The following is a 22,681-nucleotide window of genomic DNA, read 5'->3' on the forward strand; positions in this document are numbered from 1 at the left end:
CTCTGCTGATCTTTTCACGAAAGCACTTCCAACTGCTATTTTCAGAACACACGTTCATAACATTGGCATGAGACATGTTCAAAAGATGTAACAGCTGAAGCGATGTCTACTTGAGGGGGAGTCAACTCCATGCTGCACTCTTTTTCCCTTAGCTAAAGTTTTTTCCCACTGGGTTTTCTTTAGCAAGGTTTTTAACGAGGCAGTAATTTATAGTTGATCTTCAACAAAATAAAATTGCTATCCAAGGGGGAGTGTTATAATAATAATAATAATATAGATATGGATAGTCAATTTTGGTGTATACATATAGTCAATTTTGGTACACAAAGTATGTATTTTTATATTGAGATTTTAGGCTATAAATACTCATGAATGCAAGCATTAAACTTGCACCATTTCTCACACTTACAAAGTGTTTCTTTCTTTCTCTCCATTATCATCTTTGTTCTTACACTTCATTATTAGTATTCTAAATCAAGAATCAAATCACTAAAGGTAGTTATAAGCCTACTGAATTATAACATCAAGAATCAAACCACTAAAGGTAGTTATAAGCCTACTGAATTATAACATCAAGAATCAAACCACTAAAGGTAGTTATAAGCCTACTGAATTATAACAATTTATATGTTAATCCTTGCGCGACAAATAAGCAAAATAATGTAAAAATAATACGGAGTATAAAAAGTCGGAAATAAACACCACTGCGCACAACAACAATCTTCGTAATTTCATCATCTTCTTTCGCAAACTCCTGTTTTTCTCAAACAACAATACACATACTAAAACACACTCACATAACACACACACACACAACATCGATTACTGATTTCGGAAAATTTTGCAGGTATTACTCTCATTATTGATCAATTTATCATACGATTTTTCGATTTTGAGTTATTTTGTTTCAGATTTTCGATTTCGATTAATTTGATGCATGAATGTTTAAGATCGTTTAGTATGTTTACATTATTTTTGTAATGTCGTTTGATTGATCGTTATTAGTTGTTTGTAGTCGTGCTTGATTGTTCTTGCGTTTTGATTTGAGTTCATCGGAGTATGATTTTCGTGTGTATGTGTAACTGTATTTTGATTGATTAATTAATCAATTATGATCAGTTTATCTTGAGATTCAGATTATGTTTTTCGTTTTAAATTAATATTTAATATACAAATATAAAATATGATCGGTTCAAATGATGATGTAACATGTAATAATGTTATTGTTTGACAGTTATTTTTTCATATTTGAGTTAGCACGTCAATTGTTTAATTGATCTTTTTCAGATTTTTGCTGTGATGAATATGTTATGAATTGTTCATTAGTACAATTTTTTTAGCCTTGTATGGATTAATTGATTCTGATTAGTTTATTTTGAGATTGCAATTTTGTTATTAGTTTCAGAAAATTATGTTGATAATGTACAACTTATGTGTTTTGACAATTTCAATGTTCAGTAACTTATTTGTTTGCGTTGTTTTGAGTTCATCAGAGTATTATTTCATACATCAATTTTGATTCAGATTAGTGTTTCGAGTTTTGGTCGTTTTAGATTTTCTATATTTCTGTTTGAATTAATTTTTTTATATCTCGACTGATCATATACGAGTAATTAATTAACTAATTTTTTTGAATTTGTTATGAACAGATTCTAAGAAATTTGGTTCGGGAGAAACGGAATTTTGTAGATCATGAAGTATAAGAAAGGAAGTATAGTGGAGGTATTTTTTAAGAACGATATCTGCTACCATTCTTGGCGTTGCGCCGAGATATTGTCTGGCGATGGGCGCAATTACACCGTTAGTTATGATGTGTATCCTGGATTTACTAATAAGGATGACCTGGAAAATGTGTCTGTTAAATTAATTAGACCTAGTCCTCCTGTAATGGAAATTTCCGAAAGTTGGGTTCCTGGTGATGTGGTTGAAGTTTTTCACACTCTTTTGTGGAAGATGGCAATCGTTACTAAAGATTGTAGTAGGGATCAGTTTTTAGTTAGATTAGTTGGATCATCACAAGAGTTTGAAGTAAACAAATCTGAACTTCGTGTGAGACAAACGTATAAAAATGGTGAATGGATAATTATTGACAAGGTACCTAGAGACTATAAAAATTGTCAAAATCCAGGTTCTCAAGCTAAGCGAAGGGATTCAAACCGGGATTTCTGCTATAAAGATGTTTTCTTTGATGCCGAGAACAGTCAACGTATGTTCGAGTCGTGTATCGCGTCGTCTAAAGACCTGAAACGAGGGTCCCACGACTTTTATTCTCAAAACGAGGCGAATGAAGTATGTGGACAGAAATTTCAAAAGTCTGAAGACGAGAGTAAGTGTCTTCGGGTACTGGAAACATCATGTCATTCAAGATTAGAACGAAATGACACTGCTAGTGTCTCGAGCTCGATTAGCAGCTGTGGTAGTAACAGCAATAAACCCTATAAAATGCGTAATGTAGCGGGTCCCGTCGAAGATTTTGAAGGTCATGAAAGTGATGCGGAGTCAACTTGCAAGTTGGGATATCAAAAAGTCAATAAACGATCTCGCGCTAAAACAGCTTTGCGTAATGACATTCATAGACAGGAGTTAAATGCATACCGTTGCACCATGAAAGCGTTACATGCAGCGGGACCCTTAACGTGGGAAAATGAAGAAATGGTAACAAATCTTCGTATGTCGCTTCATATATCAAATGATGAGCATTTGACGATACTAAAATTGCTTAAGTTCTGCAGCTAGTAACTTTTATAGATAACAGGAAACACAGAATCATAGTTTTTACTCTTTTCCCCCATTCTCTTGTTGAAATACAGGTTTGTACTACGTATATAATAAGCCCCTTCACAAAATTGTAGAAAGCATTAGTACTTCAGCTTCTATTGTTATAGAGAAACTTATGTATTACGTACAAAAAATAATAAAGGTTTTGACCTCTAATTGGTGCAGAGCTCAAACTGTTCTGTCTTTTTGAAGAAGAGAGAAATATATAATTGTTGTTAATTTGTCTCTTGTTCTTATAAGTTTGTTTATTTCATCCGGATTTTATGAATAATTTATGGGGTTTGATGGTTGTTTGATTACTTACCGTAAGGCCTTTTTAAATTGTTCTTTTTTGGATGTTATTGATTGATTGATGCTTACCATTCATTTTCCAGGGCCTAAGCACTGGCTTGTACACCTAGCTTCTGCATCAGTAAGCTGATGTCGGGACAAAGTGCGAAGGGCAGAATCACTTCTGCCATGTTTTGTATGATCATCACAGGTTCACTTCTGAATATACTTGTACGTCTTAAATATATTTGCTTGAAAGATACAGGGTTACAAGATAACACATGATGCCCAGGTATGGAATGCGTCTTTGAGCTCGATCAGCCTATTTATATGGCAAATTGGCAATATATAGTCTTGCTTACCAGTAACTTCCTTCAAGTTAGAGTCTGAAAAATTTGAAGGGTAAGGGAACAGGCTAAATCATGTAAACTTAATTGCAGGTTGAATTGAGTCAGGGATAAACCTACTCGAGCCACTTTCATGTATTTTTTTTTAAAATTAGTTTAAAACAGTTACAAAGTATTTATTGTAAAAGATGATTTTACACAAACCATCTTACTATCACAATGATAATGTAGTTAACCAATTAAGGAGGTGGCATTCATTATATAACGCTTCGTTGAACATTGATCCGTTTGACCCATTAAACCTATCTGACTAGTTTCCTTGGTAGCTATACTATACGCATTGCTTCTTTTGTTTTTCTGACTAAAGATGAAAGATAACCTGAATCTCGATCATTTATGAGTGTATGGGTCAAAATTTTCACCCCTGCAACTCTACTTCAAGTTATTCATCTTTACACCAAAATGTATTTGCTTGAAAGATACAGGGTAGCAAGATCATCCATCATGTCCTGTTATGGAATGCGTCTTTGAGCTCAACTGGAAGGTTTTAAGTCTACTTTTTATTTCATACTTATATTGTCTTGCATATGAGAAACTTCCTTCAAGTTAGGGTCTACAAAATTTGGAGGGTAAGGTAGCGGCCTAAAGCTTGTAAACTTGATTGCAGGTTGAAATGGGTCGGGATAGACTAACTCGAGCCTCTCTTATGTCTAAAATTATTGCAGGTGACCTTTGACCTGTTGATCCATTCACCAATTTGGCCAGTTTCCTTGGTATACATTTGGTTTTGCCTGTTTTTCTTATCAAATATAAAACATAACCCGAATGTCAGATCATTTATAAGTGAAGAGGGTGATATGTCCTTGCATTATGAGGGTTGTTATGCCGTAATTTCGATATATGAAGTTGTTGATATATTAGGTTAGTTTGATGAGTTATGTGAAAAATTATGAGACCGTTTATATGACATTGACGATTGTTCGTTTATTGTAATTTCATAGTTCCAGTAATAATTTGAAAATGGAAGTGTTTGCAATATAATGCTAGTATCTAAGACATAGTTTCTGTGACGATCGCTCCAAATCCATATGGACGAACACGTCATTCATTGATTTTATTGCGAGGTATTTGACCTCTATATGATACGTTTTGTAAACATTGCATTCTTTTGAAAAGGCATACCATAAATGAATATTTAAATCAACGGTTTTCGACATCTGATGATTTCTACATATAGACAATCACCGTATATAATAGTTTACAATAGTACTTCCGTTGACAATGCAGTCAAAATAAGGTACATGATGATGAATTGGTGAATGCAACGTTTTCTTGAAAAATATGCCATATAAGACTCCATGCACATAGCTTGTCTATCATATAAGCAAACAGCGGAAGACTTCTAGGGAACCTGAGAATAAACATGCTAACAAGTGTCAACACAAAGGTTGGTGAGTTCATAGTTTGCATGTTTCGCATAATCTGTATATAAAGATGGATCACAAGATTTCAGTTGTTTCATCCAGAAACGTTTATCAAAATATTCTACGAAATTGAGCACCCTGGTAACTAAACTTAACGTATATATAATTTGTACCCTTTGTATAATCATCTTAATAATACACGCAAACCAACGTGTACGCTTCTCAAATAGCATACGTCCGTTAAAAGGCTAGTGCTCTAGCTCGGACGGGGATATCAAGCCCTATGGATCCATATACTACTACTCGCGCCCACCAGTTCTTATAACCGGCAGTTACTAGTTACCAAAGCTAAGGGATTTTCGGTTCAAACTCGGTGTAGAATTAAGTATGTACTTGTATCCATTGCGTTTAAAATAAATTGCATGTATTCTCAGCCCAAAAATATATATTGCAAAAGCAATTAAAAAGGGAGCAAATGAAACTCACGCATATAAATCTAGTATTTTCAGTATTTATAAACAGTCGCATGTATTCTCAGTCCAAAAATATATTGAGTAAAAGGGATCATATGAAACTCACCTTAGCAGCATATAAAGTCGTTCACCAAAATGTGACCGAAACTCGGATTATCAAATAACCGTAGATCTCAACCTAGAGAACATATGTGAGTCAATAAATGTCTATCAAGCTAGGTCAGGTCATAGTGTATCACAATCCTAATGCTCGATGTCGACATACAAAAGTTATCCAAAGTCGTTTCAAAAAGTCAATTTTGACAATAGTTTAACAAAACGAGACGTACCTTATATAAGGATTCATTTACTCGGTTGGTAATATTCAAAAATCTAATTTATCAATCTCGTAAACAAGTTGTTTAAATCTTAATTGTAGATTCAAAAGCAATTTCAATTAACTTCAATCATAATTCAGTTGCTCATATCTTTTAATCCGTTCATCGAAATTATTCGATATCTAAATGAAAAGTTATTGATTTTTTGCCAGCTTTCCAAAAACATGTATATCATATACCTTTTACCAGTAATATATGTATTTAATTCGTGATCTATTATAAACTGTTTAACGGCGAAATTTAGCATACACGTATGTATAAATATATATACTCGAGCACTAGACATGGATACACAATTAATATATAAAAGATAAAATATGAGTGCTTACGTATCAATATTGAGATTCAATATTGTAGGATAGTACGTAGAAGTAACGGAGATGATAAAACTAGGTTTGACTTACGAGCAAAACCCTCGAACAATACCCATAACCTCCTTAGTAATAACCCATAGTTTCCTTAGCTCTATCCCACTTGAAAACCCATTTTGAAAGTGACACGCTCATGACCTCGTCGTAGTATTTTAAGTGATATAATTAATAATAATAATAATAATAATAATAATAATACTATTAATAATAATAAAATAAATAATAATAATCTTAATAATAATAATAATAATAATAATAATAATAATAATAATAATAATAATAATTTAAATAAATAAATTTACACATAGTAATATATGTGTAAAACAACTCGCGCAGAAACCTGGTATTTATAGGCATAATTCCTGATTCTGATGCCCATGCGATCGCATGGGTTTTATGCCTATTTATCATGCGATCGCATGGCCGTTAGATCCAGCTCACATATTTTTGTTTTCTTGTTTGTCGACATAATTAAATATAATATATATAATATATATAATTTAAATAATTAATTATATATTATATTAAATTCATGTGCATAGTTGACTTGTAATTTTCATTCCGATGACTCGTACGTTGTCACTCGACTTATGTCCCGATTTCGGTTTCTCGAACGCATTTTCGTACGCTTAGAAAACTCGCAATTTACGTTTTGTGACTCATACCTTTGTCAAAATATAGTCTTAAATTATCACTAAACCATATCATTCAAAGTGTATCTTAAACTTTCGAGTGTTTTGGTCATTTACTTCTATAAATCATTGTCTCGCTATTTGTTAATATATATATATATATATATATATATATATATATATATATATAATAACAAATCGTTTTATGACCAAGTTAATATATATTTTCAACATTCATAAACACGTTTTAAATATACGTCGTAAGTTATTCATACAATTAATATTCCAACTTATCATATATATTCAAATAAATATTTAAACCAATAAGTTTAATGTACGGTATCAAACAATTAATACATTGTTACGTTTTCAAGTTATAGTGTGTGTGTGTGTATATATATATATATATATATATATATATATATATATATATATATATATATATATATATATATATATATATATATATATGTATGTATGTATCTATATACATATAATTGTTCGCGAATCGCCGAAAACAACCAAAAGGTATTTGAATATATGAAAGTAGTTCAAAAATTTTAAGATTCAGTTTTACAGACTTTGCTTCTTGCGTCGGAAATATTAATCATACAAATATTAAGTTTAAATTTGGTCAGAAATTTCCGGGTCATCACAGTACCTACCCGTTAAAGAAATTTCGTCCCGAAATTTGAGTGAGGTCGTCATGACTAACAATAAAAATGTTTTCATGCCGTATATGTGTTGATAAATAGAGTTTTATCACTGTTGAATAATATGGATAGAACAATCCGATTATTCGAAGCGTATGAGAGAAGTTATCGTAAAAGAGTGAAATGAAGGAATAGAGATTCGTCTTAATTTTTGACGTAGTAACGATTGATTTTCGGAATTTAAGAAATAGAAAATCTTCATATTCTAAATAAGATTTGATTCTTCGGGATTTAAGGAGATTAAGATCTTCTTTTATTAAATGCGTAATCTGCCTCGATTGCTATGTCTGATATTTCACTATAAATTGACCTTTTCCGTTTCATTTATTTTCACCACTCTTATAAGCTTCTTCCTTATTTCATACTTACAAAAGATTTGTGAAAATGCTTCATCCAGTTCTGATTCTTGATATTTTCTTGGCTATCATATCATTCATTCTTCTTTTTCATCTGCCACCAGAGGAGGTTATTTTCTTCTACTATTACCTTGGGGTTATATTGTTTTTCATTCTCCCGTGTCTTTATATCACTATACGCATTGATATACACGGTTTGTAATTTCGGGGTTGTTTTCGGGCTTTATATTTTCCATTAAATTTCGGAGCTTCATGCTTTCGTTTTCTCTTTCCGACTTTAAGTCAAGCGAATAATGGTCCTAAATTCGTAGCTATACATTTCGGAATGAACATAATTAATGTTCTAAGAAAGAAACGGTAATATCACAATCTGACTTGTCAAATTACCAGAATACCTTGAAAAAGACCGAATCATTAAGAAAATATTTTCTTGATATTTTTAGAGATTATATAGAATGAAAGAGTTATGTAACATGGTTCATGATGAGGGTGTGATCTGTGAACATTTATCAAGTTCCATTAGAAACTCAACATGACTTACTGTAATATAATCACGTTGATCAAGTGTCATTATACTATACTAACTCATGTTTCAGCTCCCAACACCACTTCAAAAATATTCATATTTTAACCTCGAAGGTTTCAGAAATTAAAAACTAAAATAGTTTCTTTTATGATGTTACACAGATATCGCAAGGAGAAAATTGATTTCCGATAAGAATGATTATGGAATTATCTCCAGAAATATGGAGGATATTTATAATGAAAGATACGATGATATCTTAGAATTTCTAATATCAGGGGATGATGAAGAATATTGTCCGCAAGGGTTTAGATTCGGAAGCAAGGTATTCGCTAATGGCTTCAGCAGATACTAAATCATTTGGATTCTTTGAAGGTAGATTTCGTCCTTGTGATTTGTCTACAGCTTCCTTCATACTTTGCTCAACCCGTTTTCCAGTTTCAAACCTTCTCTTTTTCTGTGCTTTTCCAACACACTACTCTTTATCATCAAACTTTCGACTGTTAAAGTCGTTTATAGTTTTTGCTGATTCATCAGCATTTTTCCAAAATTCGTAGAACTAGTTTCGTAGTTTGGGGTGTGTTTTCAGAAACTTCACATTCGAAGTATGTAAGTCTAGAAGATAGACATTATATGTATATATATATAACTGTTGGCGTAGAATTGCTGCGAAATTCAAAATACTGGTTGCTAATTCCCGGTAGTTGGTATGGCAATTATTGTTACAAGATGTGGATGAGTACATGATAGGGTTTTAATGAGTATAATGATTTTTCAGAAGGTCAAGGATTAATGAAGTTGTTAGTAAATTTACTGCTAATGTGGTGGAACATAAAAGGTTCTCCGGTAACAAAAATGTATATGTCAAGGTTACAATAAGGTTAATCTGAAAAGTCGAAGTTGACTGGTTGAAAATGTGATAAAACTGGATACTTTGAAAAGGATGGCAAGATTATTTTCAGTAATAACAATGCTAAAGGATCTTTCACATTTTTGAAGTCAAAGTATAGCTTTGAAAGATGTAGAGATCTAAGAATGATGTCACCCGTTAAATCTTGACTTGGATTCTGATCCGTCAATATCAGAATTTGTAATTGAATTTGTATGGAAACGATTGTATATCGCTGTGAGCATAGTTAATAATTTTTGAATCAAAGTTGAAGAATGTACAGTGTAACATATTAATTGTGAACTTATATATTCCCGAGTATTACCTACCCGTTAAAGATTTCACAATTAATATTTTGTACAAAAGAATTTTCATTACAGTCTTTATGAAAATATATGTATGTATATTTCTTCAGATGTAATACAGATTTAATGAGTTAATATCATATTAAGCTCATTTGATTTTTAACTTGAATTAGAAATGAATAATCTCTAAAACATTAGAGATTACATAATCTTCGCGGAGTATTTCACTAATGAAATCAATACTTCATTATTTATTCTTATTGATATTCCTTGGTGAAGGGTGTTGATATTCGTGGAATTCTTGCAAACTTCGCAAGGTGCAAATGATGTTTTCTAGAAAGTTTCGAGTGCATCGAAGATGAAAGTGTAAAATCAACCATGTTATTGAATAATACACTTGGTTTATTATGAAATGAAATTCATTGGATTGAAACAGAGATTGTAGTTATCGATGATTAAGCCGTTAATGAAGGATGTACATCATTGCATATTAGTAATATGAACTAACCGAGTAGTACCTACCAGTTAAGATTCACACGTAATAGCTTAGTACGAAAATATTTATTTTGATTTCAAAATTCATATATATTAAATATACATAAAATTTCTTCTGGGGAAATGAGTTAATACTTCATCGGTTATTATTGCTGGTATTTCTTGGTAACTACGGTGTGTATGACGTTGATGCTCGTGGAACAGATTGTGAAGTTGAGGTTTGCGATGCAGATGTTGTTGTTGGTGGTAATGGTACTGTTGGTGTTGTTGTCGGTGGTACTGTTGATGCCGGTGATGCTGCTGGTGTTTGTAACCTTTGCACCATATTCTCCAAAGCCACTACCCGAGCACGAAGCTCATTGACTTCTTCTAATACACCGGGATGATTGGCGGTTCGAACGAGCGGATGAATAAGATCCAGAATTTGAGATAGTATATTATTGTGACGAGATACTCTGAAAATGAGAGAGAAAATGGTGTCTCGAACAGGTTCACCGGTAAGTACTTCAGGTTCTTCGCCAAGAGGGCAATGTGGTGGATGGAAGGGATCGCCTTCTTCTTGTCTCCAATAATTAAGTAGGCTACGAACCCATCCCCAATTCATCTAGAATAGATGATGGCTAATTGGTTGATCCATTCCGGTTACACTGTCTTCTGAATTCAGGTGAATATCCATATCGGAATAGCTGTCAGAGTTTGAACTAGATACGGGATCCATCTTGTATAAATAGGGAGATGATTTTTGATATGAATTAGATTATAGAATTTAGTTTGGTATTCTTCAATACAAAATTTACATATGTATATATAATACCAAATTCCATAAATCACGGAGAAATTTTCGGAAGATGTCAGGAAAAGTTTACAGTAACAGATACGCTAAGATATGAATTTTTGTCTATACACTATTTATGCAATAAATGCAGGAAAACGTGTCTAGACTTAAGAATGATAAGCATATAATTTCCGACAAGAAATGATAAGCAAAACTTTTGACATGCAGACACAGTAAGTCCAGACTTACTAATGCATCCTAACAACTATCAGTTAGACACACTCATGCAAGACCTGGTTCACTAGGACCAACGCTCTGATACCAACTGTGACGATCGCTCCAAATCCATATGGACGAACACGTCATTCATTGATTTCATTGCGAGGTATTTGACCTCTATATGATACGTTTTGTAAACATTGCATTCTTTTGAAAAGGCATACCATAAATGAATATTTAAATCAAAGGTTTTCGATATCTGATAATTTCTACATATAGACAATCACCGTATATAATAGTTTACAATAGTACTTCCGTTGACAATGCAGTCAAAATAAGGTACATGATGATGAATTGGTGAATGCAACGTTTTCTTGAAAAATATGCCATATAAGACTCCATGCACATAGCTTGTCTATCATATAAGCAAACAGCGGAAGACTTCTTGGGAACCTGAGAATAAACATGCTAACAAGTGTCAACACAAAGGTTGGTGAGTTCATAGTTTGCATGTTTCGCATAATCTGTATATAAAGATGGATCACAAGATTTCAGTTGTTTCATCCAGAAACGTTTATCAAAATATTCTACGAAATTGAGCACCCTGGTAACTAAACTTAACGTATATATAATTTGTACCCTTTGTATAATCATCTTAATAATACAGGCAAACCAACGTGTACGCTTCTCAAATAGCATACGTCCGTTAAAAGGCTAGTGCTCTAGCTCGGACGGGGATATCAAGCCCTATGGATCCATATACTACTACTCGCGCCCACCAGTTCTTATAACCGGCAGTTACTAGTTACCAAAGCTAAGGGATTTTCGGTTCAAACTCGGTGTAGAATTAAGTATGTACTTGTATCCATTGCGTTTAAAATAAATTGCATGTATTCTCAGCCCAAAAATATATATTGCAAAAGCAATTAAAAAGGGAGCAAATGAAACTCACGCATATAAATCTAGTATTTTCAGTATTTATAAACAGTCGCATGTATTCTTAGCCCAAAAATATATTGAGTAAAAGGGATCATATAAAACTCACCTTAGCAGCATATAAAGTCGTTCACCAAATTGTGACCGAAACTCGAATTACCAAATAACCGTAGATCTCAACCTAGAGAACATATGTTGGTCAATAAATGTCTATCAAGCTAGGTCAGGCCATAGTGTATCACAATCCTAATGCTCGATGTCGACATACAAAAGTTATCCAAAGTCGTTTCAAAAAGTCAATTTTGACAATAGTTTAACAAAACGAGACGTACCTTATATAAGGATTCATTTACTCGGTTGGTAATATTCAAAAATCCAATTTATCAATCTCGTAAACAAGTTGTTTAAATCTTAATTGTAGATTCAAAAGCAATTTCAATTAACTTCAATCATAATTCAGTTGCTCATATCTTTTAATCCGTTCATCGAAATTATTCGATATCTAAATGAAAAGTTATTGATTTTTTGCCAGCTTTTCAAAAACATGTATATCATATACCTTTTACCAGTAATATATGTATTTAATTCGTGATCTATTATAAACTGTTTAACGGCGAAATTTAGCATACACGTATGTATAAATATATATACTCGAGCACTAGACATGGATACACAATTAATATATAAAAGATAAAATATGAGTGCTTACGTATCAATATTGAGATTCAATATTGTAGGATAGTACGTAGAAGTAACGGAGATGATAAACACTAGGTTTGACTTACGAGCAAAACCCTCGAACAATACCCATAACCTCCTTAGTAATAACCCATAGTTTCCTTAGCTCTATCCCACTTGAAAACCCATTTTGAAAGTGACACGCTCATGACCTCATCGTAGTATTTTAAGTGATATAATTAATAATAATAATAATAATATAATAATACTACTAATAATAATAAAATAAATAATAATAATCTTAATAATAATAATAATAATAATAATAATAATAATAATTTAAATAAATGAATTTACACATAGTAATATATGTGTAAAACAACTCGCGCAGAAACCTGGTATTTATAGGCATAATTCCTGATTCTGATGCCCATGCGATCGCATGGGTTTTATGCCTATTTCTCATGCGATCGCATGGCCGTCAGATCCAGCTCACATATTTTTGTTTTCTTGTTTGTCGACATAATTAAATATAATATATATAATATATATAATTTAAATAATTAATTATATATTATATTAAATTCATGTGCATAGTTGACTTGTAATTTTCGTTCCGATGACTCGTACGTTGTCACTCGACTTATGTCCCGGTTTCGGTTTCTCGAACGCATTTTCGTACGCTTAGAGAACTCGCAATTTACGTTTTGTGACTCGTACCTTTGTCAAAATATAGTCTTAAATTATCACTAAACCATATCATTCAAAGTGTATCTTAAACTTTCGAGTGTTTTGGTCATTTACTTCTATAAATCATTGTCTCGCTATTTGTTAATATATATAATAACAAATCGTTTTATGACCAAGTTAATATATATTTTCAACTATCATAAACACGTTTTAAATATACGTCGTAAGTTATTCATACAATTAATATTCCAATTTATCATATATATTCAAATAAATATTTAAACTAATAAGTTTAATGTACGGTATCAAACAATTAATACATTGTTACATTTTCAAGTTATAGTGTATATATATATATATATATATATATATATATATATATATATATATATATATATATATATATATATATATATATATATATATATATATATGTATGTATGTATCTATATACATATAATTGTTCGCGAATCGCCGAGAACAACCGAAAGGTATTTGAATATATGAAAGTAGTTCAAAAATTTTGAGATTCAGTTTTACAGACTTTGCTTATCGCGTCGGAAATATTAATCATACAAATATTAAGTTTAAATTTGGTCAGAAATTTCCGGGTCATCACAGTTTTATACAGTGGCGGAACTTGAACCTGAATACAGATGGAGCAGGTGTAAAAGTTTAATAAATTTTTCAGCAGAGATAAATACTAAAAGAAAAAATTATTTTTTGGTGATTTTTTTTTTCTAGTGTAAACTTTTTTTTCCATTAAATTCAAGTGAGATGGATATCTCCTTTGAATAACAGTCCCTCGTTGCATATGTATTTTATTGCATCTTTTCTGATTTGATATAGGTTGAATAATACATACAAATTTAGGCGGTATACAAATCAGTTTCAACTAGTTGGGCGACCTGGCTTTGCGCCGGTTCTTCACTCTTAATTGACATTAATTAATTACATAGCTAATTACTGAAAAAGTAAATATTTTTCATCTTTTTTGTTTTATTTTTCGTTTTGTCGAGGAAGGATCCAAAATAGTTATGTGATTGATTTGTAATAAGCGTGAAAGTAATTATTCATCAATTTTTGTTTTAGTTTTCGTCTTGTCGAGAGAAAAGACACAAATGCTCAATCAATAAAGTGAGACGTACAGCAACGATTGGTACAAACTATTTAATAAAATAGGAAAAACTATTTATGTTATATATATATATATATATATATATATATATATATATATATATATATATATATATATATATATATATATTATATATAATAACAATAAAACAGTTATTAGAAAATGAGTTACGTGGTTAATTTGTAATAAAAGAAAAAATTTAACAATAATAAAGTGAAAATTATGTGATTAAATAATAATAATAATAATAATAATAATAATAATAATAATAATAATAATGAATAGTTATTAGATAGTAAAAAAAATATGTGGTTGATTTATAATGAGTGAGAAGTTTTATGGTTAAGTTATAAAGTTTGAAAAGTTTATTGTAAGTTTATAAAAACTAAAAAGTTAAGTATTGTAAAATATGAGGTTGAAGTGTAATAAATAAAAAGTTTGTTGTAAATTGGTGAAACTTGTAAACTTTAAGTTATAAAGTTTGAAAAGTTTATTGTAAGTTTATAAAAACTAAAAAGTTAAGTATTGTAAAATATGAGGTTGAAGTGTAATAAATAAAAAGTTTGTTGTAAATTTGTGAAACTTGTAAACTTAACTATTCATTTCCACTCTATCTTTTAGATATGGGGGATGATTCTAACACACTCTTTTTTGATCATCACACACCTATTTTAACCTTTTAATCTACTAATAATACTCCATTTCTTTAAATTAGTGTGTGAGGGCCAAAAAAGTGTGTGTGAGAATCATCCCTTTTAGATATATAGAATAATAATAATAATAATAATAATAATAATAATAATAATAATAATAATAATAATAATAATATGAGTGATATACAAAAACAAAATGATAAAATTAAGTTCTGGATATATAATCTCGTAATTATGTCTTTCTATAATTTTAGCACAAATTACTTTTTCTATTTAATCATCTAATAGTTATATAATTTAGCTTTTGAAACCTTGATGGAACTAAGTGACCAAGAGATTATGGGTTTTCTTGCAATCCAAGTTATTTAAAACTAACCATATCTATCAAAACTTATTTCTAAATAACTACTTAAAATACACATTTTAATATTTTAAGTTCGTAATCACATTTAAGAGATAATTCTTGGTGTTTTCTTGGAATCCAAGGACTAGCTACAACTAATACACTTATAAATAATACTCCGTAATTTAATTACTAAAAATATTACTGCTTTTTTTAACATTTATATTTTATTTATAGTTCGTATCGAATTCCAAAACCTATAGAAATACTTGCACAAAATATCTTTTTAACAAACAAATTATTATTACTCCGTAAAATTAGATACTGTTTAAAAAATAAAATAATATTATATGTTAATCCTTGTGCGACAAATAAGCAAAATCAAGAAAAAATAATAAGAAAAAGGTGCGGAAATAGCCACCACTGCGGACAACAACAATCTTCGTAATTTCATCTTCTTCTTTCACAAACTCCTGTTTTTCTCAAACAACGATACACATACTAAAACACACTCACATAACACACACAACATCGATTACTGATTTCGGAAAATTTTGCAGGTATTACTCTCATTATTGATCAATTTATCATACGATTTTTCGATTTTGAGTTATTTCGTTTCAGATTTCGATTTTGATTAATTCGATGCATGAATTTTAAGATCGTTTAGTATGTGTACATTATTTCTGTAATGTCGTTTGATTGATCGTTCTTAGGAGTATGTAGTCGTGCTTGATTATGCTTTGCGTTCGATTTTAGTTCATCGGAGTATGATTTTCGTGTGTATGTGTAACTGTATTTTGTTTGATTGATTAATTGATTAATTATGATCAGTTTGTCTTGAGATTCAGATTATGTTATTATTTTCAAATTGATATACAAACATGATGATCGGTTTATGTGGTGATGTTTAATGTTATTTTTGACAGTTATTTTTCATAATTGGTTTAGCACATCAATTGTTTAATTGATCTTTTTCAGATTTTTGTTGTGATGACTATGTTTTGAATTATTCATTAGTACAACTTTTTTTAGCCGTGTATGGATTAAATAATTATTGAATCTGATTAGTTTATTTTGAGATTGCAATTATGTTATCCGTTTCAGAAAATCTTGTTGATAATGTAAAACTTACGAGTATGTGTTTTGATGATTTCAATGTTCAATAACTTATTTGTTTGCCTTGTTTTGAGCTTATCAGAGTATTATTTCATACATCGATTTTGATTCAGATTAGTGTTTCGAGTTTTGGTTGTGTTAGATTTTCTATATTTCTGTTTGAATTAATTTTTTTAGATCTGGACTGTTCATATAACTAATTGACTAATTGTTGCTATTTGTTATGAACAGATTTGAAGGAATTTGGCTTTGGAGAAACAGAAAATTCTAAATCATGAAGTATAAGAAGGGAAGTATAGTGGAGGTATTTTTTAAGAACAATATCTGCTACCATTCTTGGCGTTGCGCCCAGATATTATTTGGCGATGGGCGCAATTACACCGTTAGTTATGATGTGTATCCCGGTTTTACTAATAAGGATGACGTGGATAATGTCTCTGTTAAATTAATCAGACCTTGTCCACCTTTGTTTGAAATTTCTGAAAGTTGGGTTCCTGGTGATGTGGTTGAAGTTTTTCACACTCTTTTGTGGAAGATGGCAATCGTTACTAAAGATTGCGGTGGGGACCAGTTTCTAGTTAGATTAGTTGGATCTTCGCAAGAGTTTGAAGTAAACAAATCAGAACTTCGTGTGAGACAAACGTATAAAAATGGTGTATGGGTTGTGATTGACAAGGTACCTAGAGACTATCATAATGGACAAAATCAAGGTTCGCAAGCTAAGCGAAGAAATATAAACGGCCATTTCTATAATAAAGATCTTTTCTTTGATGCTGAGAACAGTTATCGTATGTTCGAGTCATGTATCGCTTCGTGTAAAACTCTGAAACGAGGGTCCCACGAGTTTTATTCTCAAGACGAGGCGAATGAAGTATGTAGACAGAAATTTCGAAAGTCTGAAAAAGAGGGTAAGTGTCTGCGGGTACTGGAAACATCACTTCATTCAAGATTAGAACAAAATGAGACTGCTAGTGTCTCGAGCTCCATTAGCAGCTGTGGTAGTAACAGCAATAAACCCTATAAAATGCGTAATGTAGCGGGTCCCGTCGAAGATTTTGACGGTCATGAAAGTGATGCGGAGTCAACTTGCAAGTTGGGATATCAAAAAGACAATAAACGATCTCGCGCTAAAACAGCTTCGCGTAATGACATTCATAGACAGGAGTTAAATGCATACCGTTGCACCATGAAAGCGTTACATGCAGCGGGACCCTTAACGTGGGAAAATGAAGAAATGGTAACAAATCTTCGTATGTCGCTTCATATATCAAATGATGAGCACTTGACTATACTAAAATGCTTAAGTTCTGCAGCTAGTTACTCTTATAGATAACAGGATACACAGAATCATAGCTTTTATTCTTTTCCCCCATTCTCTTGTTGAAATACAGGTTTATATATAAGCCCCTTCACAAAATTGTAGAAAGCATTAGTACTTTTGCTTCTATTGTTATAGAGAAAACTTATGTATTAGGTACAGAAAATAATAAAGGTTTTGACCTCTAATTGGTGCAGAGCTCAAACTGTTTGTCTTTTTGAAGAAGATAGAAATAATATCATGCTGTTAATTTGTCTGTGGTTCTTATAACTCTGTTTATTTCATCTAGATTTCATGAATAAGTTATGGGGTTTGTTCTGTGATGGTTGTTTGACTACTGCCATAAGGCATTATAAAATGTTCTTTATTGGATGTTATTGATATTGATGCTTAACATTCATTTTCCAGGGCCTAAGTACTGGCTTGTACACCTTGATTCTGCATCAGTAAGCTGATGTCGGGACAAAGTATATTTGGTATGATCATCTACTTATTATCACAGTTTCGCTTCTGATTATACTTGTACGTCTAAAATGTATTTGCTTGAAAGATACAGGGTAGCAAGATCATGCTTTTGATGTCCTGTTATGGAATGCGCCTTTGAGCTCAACCGGAAGGTTTTAAATCTAGTTTTTATTTGGAACTATATTGTCTTGCTTACCAGTGTCTTCCTTCAAGTTAGAGTCTGCAAAATTTGGAGTGTAAGGTAATGGGCTTAAGCATGTAAACTTGATTGCAGGTTGAAATGGGTCGGATAGACTGACTCGAGCCACTTTTATGTCCAATTTTTTTACAAATTATTTATAGAAAATTATGAAGTATTGTGTAAAAGATGATTCTACAAAATCTTACTATCACCATTAAGGAGATCGCATCCATTGTGTAACACCTCGGGTGACCATTGACCCGTTTGACCCAATAACCAATTTGGCTAATTTCCTTGGTATATGTTTGGTTTCGCCTGTTTTTCTTATCTTAAAGATAAAACATAACCCGAATCTCGATCATTTATAAGTGAAGAGGGTGATCAGTCCTTGCATTATGAGGAGGGTTGTTATGCCATAATTTTAATATATGAAGTTGTTAATATTAGGTTAGTTTGATAAGTTATGTGAAACAAGTACGGAGTATATAACAACAACAACAAGTATGTAGACCGTTAATTTGACTATGCGAATTTTCACTTGTAATTTCATTTTCAATAATAATTTGAAAATGGAAGTGTTTGCAATATATCGTATGTAAGAAATAGTTTGATATGTATATATTCACATTTTTTGTGATTTGAATAGATTTTCTTTCTCTTACTAGAAAAATAGAAAGTATTTGATAAAATAATTTACTTTTAAGAACTTTAAATCGTATCAAAGTAACAAACTATTTGTTATTTACCACGTGTTCGTAAACTTGTGTAGTCTTGGCGACTGAGTTGTTTGTTGATATTTCAAACATCGCACGAAACACTATGGTGACGAATGTTTGGATCTTCTGGGGCCCATGGCCCATTCATCATCAAATGTCTTGGGCCATGTCACTATATAGGTTCATCTGGCTCTGTTCAACCATGACAATGCCTTTTATGGGGCGTTCTGGACTTATTTATGGGGTGTCAACATCTTTCAACTGGTTCTGGACTCATTTATGGGGCGTTCATCATCTTTCAATGGGGTAAAATGGAGAATGTTCATTCAAATGTGGCTTCAAATCTTTCATCCCTTCTCTTGACCGAACCTAGAATCAAAAAAGTTGTCTATTCAACCAACAAAAATTCAATTATAAATACACATACATATTTATATACATTCACATAACATAAATCATTTAATTATATTGTCAATCATCACTCCTCCAACACTCTCTAAGAGTATCTAACTCAAATTAATTTATCAACACAAACGATATACATATATCAATATATTAATTTATGATTTCCGGGATATCAAATACAACCGGTTCGACCTCTAATCTCTAGTTTACAACCCAAACTTGTCTATCTATAAAAAACATCAAAATTGAGATAAATCAATAACCACATTAAATTGTCCCATTGCAGTAAATGTTAAATTAATTTAAGCATCAACAACTACAACAACAAAACCCAATAACACATAAGTGATGTATGGGAGAGGTGAGATGTAGACAATCATTTTCCTATCCGAGAATAAAGACAAGTCATTTCTCCACACAGAATGAAAACACTCTCAAAAGTAGAGAAAGTCATCCCTCACTTTATTCGAAGAAATAGGGAGATTGATTCCGAGTGGACCTGTAGGAAAAAGTTAAAAAAAAAAAAAAAAAAAAATAACTTTAAAAGGTTAAAAAAAACACTCTCATTATGTATTATGTATTACGAGTATGTAATAACTTTAAAAGGTTCAAAAGACAAGGGTAAATTGTGTAATATGTAAAATTATATATCACCACCTTCTCACCTAAAATGTATAGAATCCCAAAATCGTTGATTATCACCGATCCCTAAATTCGATTTCAATTTCAATTTCGTTGCAATGTCATCAACTTCTTCTCAATCTACCGACGGGTAAATTCCTTTAAATTCACTTTATATTTATCAATCGATATGCGAATTATCTGATATATATTAATATATTATTTATTGTGTTATTGTTGTTGATGATTGATGATGATGATTATACAGAGATGTTGTATATATGCGACAGACCAAAGGAGCTCCATTTAAGTTTCTAGTACCTTTGATTTATGCTCCTGTTCTCCCTCTTAGTAAGTTTATTCTATTTTATTTTAATTCGTTTATTGTAATTTGCTTCATGATTTCAATTTGATAATAACTTATCTGTTAGGAAAAATATTGATTATTTATCAGTATGTTAGGTTTTTTCATATTCTGTTTTGCTTTCAAATTTTGTAGCGCAATTTTTGTTTTTGCTGAATCTATGTATGTGTATATAGATATAGGTGTTTATGTTGTTGAGTTCAAAAATAGATAAAGTTTGTGTCAATTTGAAGGATGGTGAAATATGTATCAATCTATATACATTCGACAAGGGTTTTGTTTACTTAAGCCTTCCCCTTTTTGTGTGTTTCAGTTCGACTTACATTGAGGCACAAACCCGTTTTGAGGGATCGGTTGTTTACAGCGGTACTGGTTGGGGCATTTGCTCATGGATCTTACTTGGTGTATCCTTTTAAGATTATAATTTTGGTTTTTATGGTGTTAAACTTCTTTTTGAAGTACTTATGCTTTGCTTCTTTAATTTTCATTCATGCTAGATAAAATTTTGATGCTTATATGATAATGATCCTGTTTGTTGTTCTTGCTCTATGTTTCTTCCTGTTTACATTTCAAGTCTATGTACCTTCTTTTATGAACTTGAAAAGTACTTTTTTTTTTTTTTTTTTTTTCAAGATCGTAGTGACGAAATCGGTACCATCTATTTAATACCTCTTATGGTGTAGAGAAAGTTTGAATGTTAATAACAAGCTCTGTGTTTTGGTAACTTTTCGTGAAAGCTGAAAAAGCATGGATGCACCTTCTTTGTATCTCAATGTGTAGGAAACCAGTAAAAACTGTAACGTGTTAACGTTTCAAATGAGCCTTTTACAAAACTGTAGTTATAATAACTACAATCTTCAGTTGTAATATTCTACTTGATAGTTAGTACTATTTATTTATCTCCTTAGTGCTTGTATTGGCTTGTAATTTTACCTTAACGATATGTTCAGATCAGATCTGTATGATAGCGAGAGCAAATGAAGCAGCAAGTCATTTTAGATGCAACTTTTGTGTTTGTGGATCAAATGCAGCATTCTGCTCTGGTTTTAGCACAAAAGATAGGTTCAAACTTGTTTAATAGATCATGCTTCTCATCCATTTTTGTTGGACTTGGTTAATTTAGGAGAAAATAAAAATCCAAAAGTAAATTCTACCAGATTTTAGAGATGAAAACTTCCTATTTTTGGTGTTGATGAGCTTGAAAATTTATTTTATAAATGCAAAGTATGATGCCATGTTTGCATATATATTCTCATCAAGGAAGTGCTTTTCTTAATTTGTATTTATTGACAATTGACTGCTGAATCAATCATTGCATGCTACTCACAACCACTTAAGCTTCGAGACTGTATATATGTCTTTATGCATTCAGCCTGCATTGATCTATCAGGTTTATTTCAAACTTTGATAAAGTACATCCAATTTCAATTGGCCCAGTCTAAACCCAGATTCAGTTTTGAATGAGATTGGTTATGCTGGTTACAACAGCTAAAAGTTAAATCGGTTTATGACATATCTTAGCCCTTTATTATAAGGTCTTTTTAATGCCGATATGATTCATCTGTGTTAGCATATTATAAATGCTCGGACTGTTTAGAAGCTTTGCATTTCCACTTCTGCATATTCTTTAAACTGAGGTCTGCAAATACAAATCATCAGTGATTCTTAACATTTGTGCAGTTAATATTCTTGTATATATGACTTCTTAACATATTTGAATGTTGATGTGACTTTCATGCTCCATAATATTACTAAATAACAAGGGAAACTTGGGTTAAGTTCCGGTGTAGATCGGCAGGGACGCTAACCCCGTATTAGCTTTGGCAACCCACCAAATCCACCCATAAGAGTCGGATATCTGTAAAACACCTCGACTACATACCTCATGAAATGGAGTCACGAGTCTATCCCGAAGGCTTACTCCGAGTGGTAAGCGATAGTAATTGACGTACGAGGGGATCATATCTACAAGCAGGTTAATGCACCCCGTTGGGGATTAGATCTGCTCGTTGAGGTTGATACGGTCTAAGAGTCAAAGTTATGGTAAAATCTTGACTCTCGCGGGACTCGAACCTGCACCAACTTCTCAAAGGCTTCCAAACATGGG

The 22,681-nt window shown here is 31.6% G+C and overlaps 3 protein-coding genes across 6 annotated transcripts; all 3 read left to right on the forward strand.

Annotated features, from left to right (window-relative positions):
• The first annotated feature begins 805 nt into the window (after nucleotides 1–805).
• LOC139898403 (uncharacterized) lies at nucleotides 806–18,599 on the forward strand. 4 transcript variants are annotated; one of them, XM_071881132.1, is made up of 4 exons: nucleotides 15,822–15,945; nucleotides 16,736–17,741; nucleotides 18,231–18,298; nucleotides 18,379–18,599. In XM_071881132.1, the coding sequence occupies exons 2-3, from the start codon at nucleotides 16,779–16,781 to the stop codon at nucleotides 18,270–18,272; spliced, it is 1,005 nt and encodes a 334-aa protein (XP_071737233.1). In that variant the 5' UTR covers nucleotides 15,822–15,945; nucleotides 16,736–16,778; the 3' UTR covers nucleotides 18,273–18,298; nucleotides 18,379–18,599. The 4 variants fall into 4 exon arrangements, with proteins under 4 accessions (XP_071737231.1, XP_071737233.1, XP_071737232.1 ...); XM_071881131.1 differs by having other exon boundaries at nucleotides 18,231–18,599; XM_071881130.1 differs by lacking the exons at nucleotides 15,822–15,945; nucleotides 18,231–18,298; nucleotides 18,379–18,599 and adding an exon at nucleotides 806–847 and having other exon boundaries at nucleotides 16,736–17,965.
• LOC139901957 (uncharacterized) lies at nucleotides 1,693–2,736 on the forward strand. The gene has a single exon (XM_071884617.1). The coding sequence runs from the start codon at nucleotides 1,693–1,695 to the stop codon at nucleotides 2,734–2,736; it is 1,044 nt and encodes a 347-aa protein (XP_071740718.1).
• A 1,630-nt stretch (nucleotides 18,600–20,229) lies between the features above and the next one.
• LOC139898404 (uncharacterized) lies at nucleotides 20,230–21,935 on the forward strand. Its single transcript, XM_071881133.1, has 4 exons — nucleotides 20,230–20,361; nucleotides 20,479–20,561; nucleotides 20,888–20,978; nucleotides 21,525–21,935. Exons 1-4 carry the CDS (start codon nucleotides 20,330–20,332, stop codon nucleotides 21,553–21,555), a joined length of 237 nt encoding a protein of 78 aa, XP_071737234.1. The 5' UTR covers nucleotides 20,230–20,329; the 3' UTR covers nucleotides 21,556–21,935.
• The last annotated feature ends 746 nt before the right edge of the window (nucleotides 21,936–22,681 follow it).

The sequence above is a fragment of the Rutidosis leptorrhynchoides genome, chromosome 3 (assembly GCF_046630445.1).
Source record: "Rutidosis leptorrhynchoides isolate AG116_Rl617_1_P2 chromosome 3, CSIRO_AGI_Rlap_v1, whole genome shotgun sequence".
Classification (NCBI taxonomy): Eukaryota; Viridiplantae; Streptophyta; class Magnoliopsida; order Asterales; family Asteraceae; genus Rutidosis; species Rutidosis leptorrhynchoides.

Bases quoted from the DNA above. Each gene is read 5' to 3' on its own strand.
- LOC139898403 (XM_071881130.1), top strand. From the start codon at position 16,779: ATGAAGTATAAGAAGGGAAGTATAGTGGAGGTATTTTTTAAGAACAAT.
- LOC139901957 (XM_071884617.1), top strand. From the start codon at position 1,693: ATGAAGTATAAGAAAGGAAGTATAGTGGAGGTATTTTTTAAGAACGAT.
- LOC139898404 (XM_071881133.1), top strand. From the start codon at position 20,330: ATGTCATCAACTTCTTCTCAATCTACCGACGG. The intron at 20,362-20,478 runs GTAAATTCCTTT...ATGATTATACAG, and splicing joins TCTTCTCAATCTACCGACGG to AGATGTTGTATATATGCGAC. The intron at 20,979-21,524 runs GTATCCTTTTAA...CGATATGTTCAG, and splicing joins GCTCATGGATCTTACTTGGT to ATCAGATCTGTATGATAGCG.